At 46.3% G+C, this 13859-nt stretch overlaps 1 protein-coding gene across 1 annotated transcript; it reads left to right on the top strand.

The window, feature by feature from the left end:
* The first annotated feature begins 7291 nt into the window (after positions 1 to 7291).
* On the top strand, positions 7292 to 13859 carry PROCR (protein C receptor). The gene is made up of 4 exons (XM_079783454.1): positions 7292 to 7631; positions 10043 to 10294; positions 10676 to 10954; positions 11199 to 13859. The coding sequence occupies exons 1-4, from the start codon at positions 7553 to 7555 to the stop codon at positions 11312 to 11314; spliced, it is 726 nt and encodes a 241-aa protein (XP_079639580.1). The 5' UTR covers positions 7292 to 7552; the 3' UTR covers positions 11315 to 13859.

Here is a 13859-nt window from a genome sequence, read left to right on the forward strand (position 1 = left end):
TAGGCTGTGCCCTAAGGGATCCTGAAAAAGGGAAGTTACAACTTACCCAGACATTTCAAGGACATGTTCTCATAGATGCAAAAAGACAGATAGGCTCAGTTAAGGTAAAGGTTGACCTTGTCAGTGAGGATACCAGCCTAGGACGAAACTACCCACCTTAACTGCTTTTAGTTACAGTTTAATTTCAGACCATCCTTTGTGGTTACTTTAGGTCTCGGAATTTGCAAGACTGTCATGCAGGCCTTCCCTGAGCTTGTCAGGTTAGCATGTGGCCTCTTTCATCCACAACAAGGTACAAAAAGCATGAACTAATGGAAAAGATTGATAAAACTGGGAACTTCTTAAATTAGGAACTTCTGTGTGCCGTGCCTAAAAACAAGATAAATGAAGTGAAGAGATAACATTTATGTGCTCTGTGCTCAGGAAACCAGGAGGAACCGATTAGGCTGAGAGTGAAATACCTGGGAAGATAAGTCTGGAAAGATAGGCAGAAGTCAAGTCTGGGGTATCAGCTGGGCAGGCAAGAGCTGGAATCATCCCGACTTTATGAGGCTTCTTGTCATGTTTCCTAAGTTGGGTTGTGTTAGTGTCCACAGGGGAAAATCTTGAGTAAGATTTAAATTGTACTTAGTGTCTACCCTCCATTCTTCCTGCTGCAGGATCAGTTCTGTTTGCTGCCCCAAAGCCAAATTCCTTTCTTATCTCTCCCACACACCAAAAGTGTACTGTGTTCTGTCACTTTGTATGAGTCATCTCAATTATCTTCATAAGATGGTCTAAGAATTAAGGAAGCATATTTTGGAGCCAACTCACCTGGGTTTGAGGCCCAACTGTGTTTTTTTACTAGTTGGGTCAGTTCACTGTTCTGTGCCTCTGTGTCCTCATCTGGAACATGGGAATAATGGCTGTTTTTCATACTTTCCATAGGACACTAGTGAGAATAAAACTCATGCACTCTGCTTACTTCATACTGTGCCCTGCACATTGTAAGTTCTCAATACGAGTTATTGTTATTCCACATCCTAAGGGGAGGTGATCTCTGGACCACACTTCGTTGGTATCTGAGTTGGGCCCTGCTTGGGTTAAACTGTGTATCTTCAGTAGCTAGCAGGAGAGGGAGAGGGCTGGTTCTCTGAAGCTCAGCTGGGCTCATAGCCAGTCCCTGGCTCAGCTTGGCTCCCCGATAAGGCCTCTCCTCACTCACTGGTGCTGCGAGCCACTGGCCCTGCTCAGCTTCCTGTCTCCCTTATCTTCCCCGAGCATGTGCTGTCTGGTGTGGGAAATGCCACCACTTGCTTCCTTCCCTTTGCTCAGTGGGAAGCTCATTCTTTAGCTCTCTGTCAAATCTCAGCTGCTGGCCCGGTTCCCACTCTGCTCTGTGGATATCACCCCTCGGCCACCCAGGCAAGATGCAGCATAGGCTCGGGCTCCAACCAACGGCAGCATTTCTCTTCTCTTCCCTCTCCCCAACCCCTTCCACCAGCTTCCCTATCCCCAATACTCTCCACTCTCCCTGTACCCAGTCCCATACCCCCTTCCTCTTTGAGTTAGGCAAGTTACTTAAAAGTTTCTGGGCTTCACTGACCTCATCTATAACATGGAAAAAATGATCCTTGTGCTCTCTGCCCAGAGGAATTGAGAAAGGACTAGCATGAATTTTGGGCATGTTTTATATTATGCATAACATAAATACTCAAGCATGATGAATGTATGTATTCAAAAATATATTAATAGATTGTGATCTCCCAAAATTTTTGAGATACTACGTGGTGATTAAAATTACAAACTTTGGCATCAGAGATAGATGGGTTCAAATTATAGCTTTTGCTGTGTGACCTTAGGTAAGTCATTTACCCTCTCAGAGCCTCAGTATCTTTATTAGTGAAAAGGATGTTAATGAAACCCATCTCACAGGGCTGGCATATGGAAAAGTGAGATTATTTGTGTAAAGAGCTTAACACTGCCTCAGCCCATGATAAATGTTAACTATAATAATAAATGTTGTCTCTGCTATTTGGCTTTCAGGGCACTGGAGTGTGAGGAGGGTGCCTGGGATAACAACTCAGATAATGACAAAGGGTGGTCCCTTCAGAGATCATCTCCCGCTTAGGGCATGGAATAACAATAACTTGTATTAAGAATTTTTTTAAAACATATTTTATTGGTTTTTTACAGAGAGGAAGGGAGAGGGATAGAGAGTCAGAAACATCGATGAGAGAGAAACATCAATCAGCCGCCCCCTGCACACCCGCTATTGGGGATGTGCCCGAAACCAAGGTACATGCCCTTGACCGGAATCGAACCCGGGACCCCTCAGTCCGCAGGCCAACGCTCTATCCACCAAGCCAAACCGGTTTTGGCTGTATTAAGAATTTAAAATGTGCAAGAGGTTGCTATTGCCACCTCGACCATAACAGATCTTAGCTGATGGAAAAGACCTCTCTGTAACTAGCTCTGTGGACGGTGGTGTGGCCCCTATTTAAGCCTAGTTAACCAGGCCCTACCTGCATAGATCAAAGACTCACAACATTCAATTTCAAATTAGCTCAATCATATACTTGATCACCCTCTGTCCCAAAGCACCTTTCAAGCACTCAAGGAAGAAGAAAGGCAAAGCAAAAAGATGCACAAACTAGGAATCAGCAAAACCAAAATGAAGTGCCATTTTGCACCCAACCATCTGACAATGCCAAGAGTTGGCAAGGGTTTGGAGCAAGGCCATGCATGTGCACTACTGGGAGTGTAAATTGGCCCAAACATTCTGTAAAATAGTTTGGCAGTATCTAGTAAACTTGAAGATGCAGATCCCCATGACTCAGCTATTCCGCTTCCAAGTTTGTACCTACAAAGATTCTCCCACAAATACACAAGAAAACATACACAACAAGCATGTCAAACTCATGGCCCGCAGGCTGCATGCAGCCCACAACGAATATTTTTGCAGCCCAGCCAATATAATGGTATGTAAGAAACATTTTAATAAAAATTTTGTAACTTGATTTTTATAATATCCCATTATACATAATTATTAATAATGAACTACAATGTTCACTAATGACTGATTGCTATGATCGTGTTGCATTCATTTCCCTTACATGCCTTACTGCGCACCATTTCTCTCCACTAATACTAGCAGCGAATATTTTAGCAGCCGATTGCCATGTCATTAGTCTTGTACTGACTTGTTTGGTGTGCACAACAGGAAATATTTCGCTTTCAGAGAACCAAAAAAATAGGTTTATTTGCGTTACACTTATTAATTTGTGCAGTTATTCAGTGTCTGGTAAGTTAGTGTTCAAGAAAAAATATTGTTATTAAAATGTTCTAATATATATATATACATATATTAGAGGCCTGGTGCATGAAATTCGTGCACGGGTAGGGTCCCTAGGCTTGGCCAATGATCAGGGCCGATCTGGGCCTTCTGGCTGCAGACTGGGGCCTCCCTTCCCCAGCTGCCTGCTGCCGGCCAGGGCCTTCCTTCATTCTGTACCGCCCCCTGGTCATTAGCGCACGTCATAGTGAGTGATAGAACTCCTGGTCTCCCAGTCGAACTCCCACGGGGACACTTTGCATATTAGCCATATATATATATATATATATATATATATTAGATATCTTTATTGATTTCAGAGAGGAAGGGAGAGGGAGAGATAGAAACATCAATGATGAGAGAGAATCACTGATCGGCTGCCTTCTACACGTCCCCCACTGGGGATCAAGCCCGCAACCCAGGTATGTGCCCCTGACCAGAATCAAACCTGGACCCTTCAGTCCACAGGCTGATGCTCTATCCACTGAGCCAAACCAGCCAGAGCAAAATGTTCTATTATTTTGTGTTAATGATTACTCATTTATTTCAGCCCTTTGCATTCAGCATGTCTCTTTCGAAATACACCTACATTTCTATGAAAATTGAAGCTTTTGTTTTATTGTGGCCCACATAAACTTAAATCTTGTTTATTTGACCCATGTTAGCCTTTGAGTTTGACATGCTTGATGTACAAGAATGCTCATACTGCCCTAACTGGTTTGTCTCAGTAGATAAGGCGTCAACCTGTGGACTGAAGGGTCCCAGGTTCGATTCTGGTCAAGGGCATGTACCTTGGTTGTGGGCACATCCCCAGTTGGGGATGTGCAGGAGGCAGTTGATTGATGTTTCTCTCTCATTGATGTTTCTAACTCTCTATCCCTATCCCTTCCTCTCTGTAAAAGATCAATCCTATCTAATAAAAGAGTAATATGCAAATTAACCATCACTCTGCTACACCCACAAGCCATGCCCACCAGCCAATCAGTATGCAAATTAACCCAGCCACGATGGCTGCAGCCACAGAGCGAGCAGGAGGCTTGGGTTTCCCCAGCAATGGAGGAAGCCAAGCTTCCACAGCCCTGGCCTGCCTTGGCCTCCGCTCAAGGCTACAAAGTTTCAATTATAGAAGATAAATAAATCCCAGATACCAGGGCCTCCACTTGGGTCGCCGGGGGGCATGGCCGGCCTGCAAACCACCACAGGCCCCTCGCCCAGGCCACCCATGCCCCAAGGGAACCCCCACCCTGATCCGGGACACCCTTCAGGGCAAACCAGCTGGCCCCCACCCATGCACCAGGCCTCTATCCTATCTAATAAAAGAGTAATATGCAAATTGACCATCACTCCAACACACAAGATGGCTGCCCCCATGTGGTCAAAGATCCTGCCCCCATGTGGACACAAGATGGTCACCACAAGATGGCCAGCAGAGGAGGACAGTTGGGAGGGACCAGGCCTGCAAGGGAGGGCAGTTGGGGGCAATCAAGCCTGCAGGGGAGTGCAGTTAGGAGTGACCAGGCCGGCAGAGGAGGGAAGTTGGGGGCGACTGGGCCTGCAGGGGAGGGCAGTTGGGGGGGACCCAGGCCTGCAGGGGAGGGCAGTTAGGGGTGACCAGGCCTGCAGGGGAGGGCAGTTAGGGGCAATCAGGCTGGCAGGGGAGCAGTTAGGCATCAATCAGGCTGGCAGGGAAGTGGTTAGGGGGTGATCAGGCTGGCAGGCAGAAGCAGTTAGGGGTAATCAGGAAGGCAGGCAAGTGAGCAGTTGGGAGCCAGCTGTCCTGGATTGTGAGAGGGATGTCCGACTGCCCGTTTAGGCCCGATCCCAGTAGGTAGGATCAGGCCTAAACGGGCAGTCGGACATCCCTCGAGGGGTCCCAGATTGGAGAGGGTGCAGGCTGGACTGAGGGACACACATCCCCGTGCACGAATTTTGTGCACCAGGCCTCTAGTAAAATATATTTTTAAAAAAAGAAAAAGAATGCTCATACCAGCACTGTTTATAATAGCAAAAACCTGGGAAAAAACTTTAATGATTAACAATAGGAGAATGAATAAATTGTGGCATACTTATAAAAAGGCATATTATAAAGCAATGGAGATTAATGGAACTACACAATGACAAGGATGAATTTTATTAATATGTCAGGTGAAGCAAGTTACATAGGAATTTGTGCACTTCAATACCATTTATAGAAATTCAAATTATGCAAAATACTATATATTGCTTAGAGAGGTATACATGTGTAGTATAAATATATAGAAATGTAAGGGGATGAAAACTGGCAATTTATGATTAGTGGTTACTTTGATGATAGAGGGGAGAGACGTGCAATTGAGGAGGAGCACACTGGAGGTTTCAATTGATAATATTTCATTTCTTATGCTGGTGGTGGGGACATGTATGCTTTAATAAAATTCTTCAAGCATGAAATAATTCTTCACATATAAAATATTTTTTTGTAAAAGGCAAGGCTATAATTGGCATTGATTTAAGTTCTTCCACTTTTCTTGAGACCAAGAAAACAAGGCCCCAGTTCTTCTGAGTAACTATTTTGGTAAGCTGGAAAAAGACTGTGATGTTACTTCTAAGCTAGTTTGCAACAACTAGGAGGTGAGCATGGACATTCTTGCATATAATCAATTTAGAGAATAGGAACCTGGTATGTGTCCAGGGTTTGCCCCAATTCCACTATGATATCAACTCTCCCTCCAAGAAACAGTGTGTAGAATAAAAAGTTAAAATCTCCCCCAAGCCCTTTCTCTCTAATCCCATTCCAAAGAGATAATTACTATTGAAAGAATCCTTCCAGATATATACACATCTGTGAAAAATTTTAAACTAAAAATAGATGGAATTATGCTATATGTTTTTGCCACACTTCCTTTATTTACTTATCAATGGCTCATTTCAGTACATCAGCTCATAATGATCTGCTACGCTCTTCTGCAATAATTTATTACTTAAAACTTCTATTTTTAATTCAGCAAGAGACATATGATCACATTCTAGATGCAAAATTTTCCAACTATTGAGATAGAGGGATAAAAACCTTCACAAATTAGAGTGTAAAGCCTTTATAAGTTTGCCACACCTAACACACACACACACACACACACACACACACACACACACACACACACATTCTTAGTCTCAGGTCCCTCCCTGGAGGTAAACCACTGCTATACTTACAGTATGTCCTTCCAGATTCACTTACTCCCATAAAGAAATAGGTTGTTTAGTTGTTGTGTGTATGGTTGACATATAAATAGTTCCAAACTGAACATAACGTCCTGCAACTTACTCTTGGAGATTTATGCACATACTATCTCATTCAGTCATCCATTAGCTGATATTTATTAAAATATTAGAGGCTGATGCACAAAATTTGTGCACTAGTAGGCCTTCCTTCCCCTGACGGCCAGCACCGGCTTTCCTCCAGCGCCCGGGACCCGGGCTTCCCTCGCAGCCCCAGCTTCATCTGGAAGGATGGAAGGATGTCAGGAAGGATGTCCGGTCTAATTAACATATTACACTAATAAGATTGTGACTTCAGTTTAAAAACTATTGCTTTAAATAACCAATCCTCTATTGAGAATTATATTGGTCATAATTATCTCCTATTACAAATAAATGAGCTGCTCTATACTCATCTTGTGACTACTAGTATTTCTGAGTGCAAGATCCCTGATTGTGTAATTACTATTTCCTTCAAATTCTTATGAAAATGTAGCCAGCATGCAGGAAAACAATTCTAATTCCTGATCTTTGACCACCGTGAGGCATAAACTTTGGGCAAGTCCCTGGACCTCGGTCTCCCCAGTAGTAACCTGCTGGTCCCTACACCCTAGAGTCTGCTCTAAGTTGAAAACAGATGCCCCACCCCCTGACTCAGCGAGGGCAGGACTTCTGGAAGCCCCTGCTCCCCCTTTTCCGCCTCTCCCGGTTCCTCAGCAGCGGTTTAGGGAAAAGGGAAAAGGCAGGTCTGGGCAGGAGAATTTGGTGCAGGGCGGGGCCGGGGGCGGGCAAGAGGAGGCCGGCCCCCTAGTAGGAAATGAGCCGGGGTTGGAATAACACTTTAAAGGCCTGACGCCCTCTTCCTCCTCCCATCCCCTGGTCACCTTCCAGCTCCTCCGGGTCAGCTTTCTCTCCTCCCAGGCGGTCCTCACTCGCCTAGGCGGCAGTCAGTGGGAGCCCCCAGCCTGCCAAAGCCAGGAGTACAGGTGGGATCAAGGTCCCAGGATGTTGAGAACATTGCTGCCACTGCTGCTTCTACTGACTCTGCCCGGCCGGGCCCTTTGTATCCAGGAAACTTCCGATGGTGAGCGGGGCCCGAGGTGGAGGGGGAAGGAGGTCACATCCCAGCCTCAGAATGGTTCTGTCCGGGTATGTGGGCTAGACCAGAGGAGAGCTTATTCACAGAGTCTGTGTTGTAGCTGCTGGATCTCTCTACAGGGCAGACAGGGCTCTGGGGACTGGTGTGTGTGCCAAAGCCAGGTGAGAGAGGGGAAGACGGAGGAGGCTAGTGGTGGGGGTGGACAACACTGGAAAGATGGGAAAGGGGCTGGTAGAAGCGTTGAGGGAATTAGCCTCAGGGAGAGGGGATGGGGTGAAGTCTGGAGAAGGAGAGCTGAGGGTGATGGTGGATGGCGGTGAATCTAGGGAAGATGGAAAGACACCCAGAGATGAGAGGAGAAATGAAAGGAATTGGAGGACGTGGAGAACTGAAGGAATACTTGGGGGGAAGATTGGGGCTGAGATACGTGAGGCAGAAAAGGGGAATAGAGAAGGTGGAGGGAAACTGGGGACAGTTGGTGAGGTGAAGCTGGGGAAAAAGAAGCTGTGGTCAGCGGGAGAACTCAGAGGAGATCAGAAGTGGGGCAAGCACAGACGGGGAGTTACTGCCCTTCACTGCAATTGCACAGGGCCTCTTCTTTCTCCCGCAGTCTCTATGGCTTTAGTGTCCTCTTCTGAGAGGGAGTGAATAATAACCAGAATTCAATGAGTGTTCACTATGGTTAATGCATGTGTTGCCTCATTTAACCCCCACAAAATCTCTACAAGGTAGAGATTAATGTAATATTGTCTCCATTTCACAGAGGAGGAGACAGGGGCACACAGCAGTTAAGAGCCTTCTAAGGTTATCCACACAGATGTACTTATTCACACCTGCAGACACAGAGCGCTTCCCAAATGCAAACGTGGTCACAACACACCCACACGCATAGATTGGCAACCCCCGACTCATTCCCTCCTCAGACATTTTCTAGGCACCAAATCTGTGCCAGGCCCTTGCTAGGTGTAGGAGGTAGAGGTAACCAGATATGAATCTGTAGCCTAGAGGAGCCCATTGTAGCCTGTGTGTTTGCAGACAGTTACGTGGAATCCCGATCATTGAAACAGGTCCACTGTCGGGAAGGATAAAGAGAAGAGGCCTCAGGAAAACTCCTCCAAGGAGAGAACAACCACGTTGGCTCTTGAAGCTTGAATAGAAGTTTGCCAGGAAGCAGAGCAACCCGGACATGCTATTTACATGTCAGCCAAAAGGCAGCATGAGGAATTTGATATAGCCAAGCACTGGGAAGAGACTGAAAAAGGCAGCAGGGGCCTGGTCCCCTTAAAATCCATGCTAAAGACTTTGGACTTGATTCTGTGGACAGATATCCTATAAGGAGTCAGTATAGCTGACTGACTAAGAATGCTAGACTCAGAGTGTTTGCATTCAAATCTTGGCTCGGTTATACCATTTTAGCCTGTTTCCCATATGGACTGGGGTTAATAATAGTAGCTAGGGTATTAAGTTAAATGGAGGAAGGCACAAAAAATATAATATGTGTGTACAGTGCCCAGGTCATAGCTATAAGCCCAATAGCTATTATTGTTGTTGTTGTTGTTGTTATTGATAGGGGAGTGTGTCACTGGAGGACTTTACATTTTTTAATTTTTTGTTAGTCCTCACCCGAGGATGTTTTTTTCATTGCTTTTTTTTAGACAGAGTGGAAGGGAGAGGGAGAGACAGAGAGATGTGAGAGAGACACAGCAATTGGATGCCTCCTGCATGCTTCCTGACCAGGGCCGGGTATTGAGCCTGCAATGAAGTACATGCCCCTGACAGGAATCGAACCTAGGACCCTCAGTCCACGGGATGATGCTCTATCCACTGAGCCAAACGGGCTAGGGCTCACTGGAGGATTTTAAGCAGAAGGACATGATCTTATTTCCGGGTCAGGTGGAGATCAGATTAAAAGGGATGAAACTGAAAAATGAGGGGCAGGGGCAGAGGAAAGAAGTTACTACCCCAGTCCCTGTGAGAACCAATGAGGCCTGAAGTAGGGCAGTGGCAGAGGGGACAGGATTGGGATTTTTATTGTAGGTCAGGAATGGTTGACCTGCTGGAAATGAGGAGGAGGGGGCGAGAGAGAAGGGAGACCAGAGTGGGTCTTCCACTGACTGTCTGGCTTACCCGCAGGCCAGCGGCTTCTCCTCTTCTGGCCTCAGTTTCCTCATTTGTAAAATGAAGATAATAATCCCTGTCCTACCGTCTTGGCAGGTTTACTGTGAGCATTAAATGGGAGGGAGGGTGGGAGGACACTTTGTAGTTTAGGAAGGGCCGAGAAGGTGGGCGGCCGGCTTCTGGATGCGGGGTTATTAACCCCGGCTACTCGCTGACCCATCCCACGCCAGCCCCTCTCAGGCCAGCCAGGGACCAACGCACTGACTTCCACCCCCCAGGCCCTCGGAACCTCCACCTGCTCCAGATCTCCTACTTCCCAGACCCTGGCCAAGTGATGCACCAAGGCAATGCGTCGCTGGGGGGGCAGCTGACGCACGTGCTGGAAGGCCGGGACTCCAACATCACGGTTCTTCAGCTGCATCCCTTGCAGGAGCCCCAGAGCTGGGCGCACACAGAGGGAAGTGTGCGGCTCTACCTGAGCAACTTCCATGACATGGTGCGGCTAGTACACCAGGAGCGGGGCGTGGCCTGTGAGTGGGTCACGCTTGGGGGGCGTGGCCTGGGAGGTGGGGACCTGTGGGAGAACCCGGCAGGGCTTTCTGGAAGGGATGGTTTCCCAGAGGGGTCTTGTGGATGGACCGGGCACACATGGGCGTGGTCTTGTGGGGGCGGGAGGCTCTCCGGAGCCCAGTGGTGCCCAGGCACCGGCATTTACTGATGGCTGGGTTAAGAGCTTGAGGCTGGAGAGGAGGCCGTGTCCTAGCCTTCTGTCCGGCCTCCTTCTTCCTGCTAGCATGATCTTGAGGTAGACCCACCCTGAAACCCTAAAGTTCCCTCCCCCCAGGTGAACACCCCCTACACCTGGCACCCTCTCCACACACCCCCTTGACCCTGAATCCCCGCCTCCACAGTTCCTCTGACCATTCGCTGCTTCCTGGGCTGTGAGCTGCCTCCGGAGGGCTCTAGAGCCCACACCTTCTTTGAAGTGGCTGTGAATGGGAGCTCTTTCGTGAGTTTCCAACCAGAGGCTGCGTTGTGGGTGGCAGGGCCCCAGGTCAGCTCCGCGGTGGCCACCTACACCCTGCGTCAGCTCAACGCCTACAATCGCACTCGGTATGAACTGCAGGATTTCCTGCAGAACACCTGTGTGCAGTACGTGAAAGAACACCTCCCCACGAAAACCATGAAAGGTATGGTGGGGTCGGCAGTGGGCCTGCATGTTGGGTGGGTTCCAGGCAAATGGAAGGACCTGAAGGATGGATACCTTGAGCAGCAGGACTCCCAGGGCTGGGCATTTGGGACAGAGCACTCACAGCTCAAGTCACGTGGTGAACTAGTCCCCTGCCTTTGGGGCAGAAATCCCTTGGGGTTTGATTCAAACCATAGGTCCCTTGGGGGTATGTTCTTTAGGCTAACTTTCTGCCTGTTCTCCAGAGAGCCAGACAGGCCGCTCCTACACTTCGCTGGTCCTGGGCATCCTGCTGGGCACTTTCATCATCAGTGGTGTGGCTGGAGGCATCTTCCTGTGCACAGGTGGACGGCTGTGTTAATTACTCTCCGCCCCCTCTGGAGAAGGGCTGGACTGATGGGGGCTGACAAAGAAAAATCTCAGCTCACTGAAAACCAAACATATTCTCCACTTGGGACATTATACCCCGCATTTGGAGTACCAGCTTTCTTCTTCCAGATCTGCCCAGTAGGAGTTTGGGTGAGGGAAGGAGAGAAGGCTAGATAGACGGAGTACTTGGTTTACTAGGAAACTAAGAACTTGCATGCTTCGTTGCATTGATTTGAGAAGTGAATGCTTGTCTATCTTTGTGAAAAACAGATGATGGAGTTGTGGTAGTGGTGGTGGGGTCTATGGCCCATCCTCCAAAGACAGACAGAATCACATAACCAAGTAAAACAAGTCATCACAAAACCAAAATAAATAACATTCAATGCCTACAGATGTGTCAGACATAGGAAGAGACAACGCTATGAAGGAGGTAGAAAGAAATAACTAGAGAAATGGTAGGAGTGAGTGTAAAATCCAAGTAATATGGGAACAAGGAGTTATTAAATAATTGGTCAATAATATTAATAAATTCCTTATTTATGTATAAGGCATTATTATTTCCTCTACTTTGAAAATTTTCTAGAAAAGTAGCCTATACCCTTTGCTTCTACTTTCTTATCTCCTACCAGAGGCCCAATGCACGAAATTCATGCAAGAGTAGGCCTTCCCAGCCCCAGCTGCCTCAGTCCTCATAGCCCTGGCTTCGTCCGGAAGGTAGTCCAGACAGTCATCCGGACGGTCATTCCACTGTTCGGCCGTTTGGTCACTTTTATTATTATAGATGCACTCTTCAACCACTGCAGTCTGACATCTCAATAAACTACTCCAAACTCATCAGTGACCTCTAATTGTGGAAACTTCATCCTCCATGATATCTGCACATTTCACTTTGTGGACTAGAGCTATTTTTACCCCAACTTCTGAAATACCATACTTCTAATTTTTAGAAACTGTTCAATCCCTTTGCCTATACCATCTTACTCCATTTATCTTGGAAATTGTAGCTTCCTTAGAATTCCATTTTTGGGCTCCTTTAGTTTCCCTTTAAACTGTATCTTTCTGGGCGACCTACTAACTTAACTTGCATGGCTTCAAATACCATCTGTCTGTGGTGATTTCTATGGGGAAGCAATATCATCTTGTTTTTGAGAGCATGTATTTTGTCATCAGACAGACTTGAGTTTTACTTCTTTCACAAGGCATTTTAACTTCTTCAAGTCTCAATTTCTTCATAAACAAAAGGTATGATAAAATACACAAAAAGGGTATATGAAAGATACCTACTTCATAGAGGCATTATACATATTAAATAAGACTATATATGATATATGTATACAGGGTGGGGCAAAAGTAAGTTTACATTTATGAGTATGTGAAACAGAGTTTATTCTTGTATTATTATTTATTAATTATTGTATTATTTTTCATATGAGCAACTGTAAACCTAATTTTGCCCCACTCTGTATAGCACTTGCTGTTGACCTCCAGACCACCCCCATATGCATTCATTCTTGAAAATCATCTCTATCATAATATCTTGTAGACATTTTAGAGTCAGCATATTCAAAATAAACATATCTTTCTCCCCAAACCTGTTCTTTTTCTCCCGTGGTTTACTATCAGTTAAACAGAATTACCATCAAATCATATCAATGTAAAGACTCCGTGTTAACTTGTGTTTACTCCCTCTTCATCCCCCACCTACAAAATACAATTTCTGTAGAATCCATTCCCTCCTTTCCACTCCATTGCTTTTGTTCCAGATATTATACTTCATCTCTTTCTTTGTGGTAGGCATGGAGGTATGCCACCCAGTTCTACCTTCAAGGAACTTGCGGTTCAGTTACAGGGAGTATAGCCAGCAGATAGCTTCTTGCTGCTTCAGTTCCTTCAGGGTATGCCTCACCTACAGAGAACAGTCCTACACAAGGGCCATCCTCATTGGTGTGTGTTTTTTTTTAAAAAAATATATTTTATTACTTTTTTACAGAGAGGAAGGGAGAGGGATAGAGAGTTAGAAACATCGATTAGAGAGAAACTCGATCAGCCACCTCCTGCACACCTCCTACTGGGGATGTGCCCGCAACCAAGGTACATGCCCTTGACCGGAATCGAACCTGGGACCTTTCAGTCCGCAGACCGATGCTCTATCCACTGAGCCAAACCGGTCAGGGGCATCCTCATTTGTTGGCTGAGCAAAGCAAGGATGTAAAGGTGTAGCCGTTATGGCCCACTGCAGGACAATTCTGATGAGCCATAGTCACTCCGGAGCTCCTTGTCAAGTGGACTGGGTCTACATCCGATCTATTCAATCCTGCTTCCTCCCCCTAGTTAATATCTTGCACCTCAAACTCTATTTTAGCATCTGCCTCCAAAAAACCCAAACTGTGATTGACAATCTCACTCTGTCTCCAAATTGAGAAATATTCTCAATATTTTGTCTGGACCATGGCAATAGCCTCCTCCTAATTGTTCTCCTGGTCTCTAATTTCTCTGAGTTCTGTATCACCATCTATATAAAAATAAAAAAATTGATT

The sequence above is a fragment of the Cnephaeus nilssonii genome, assembly GCF_951640355.1.
Source record: "Cnephaeus nilssonii genome assembly, chromosome: 11".
In the NCBI taxonomy this organism is placed as follows: Eukaryota; Metazoa; Chordata; class Mammalia; order Chiroptera; family Vespertilionidae; genus Cnephaeus; species Cnephaeus nilssonii.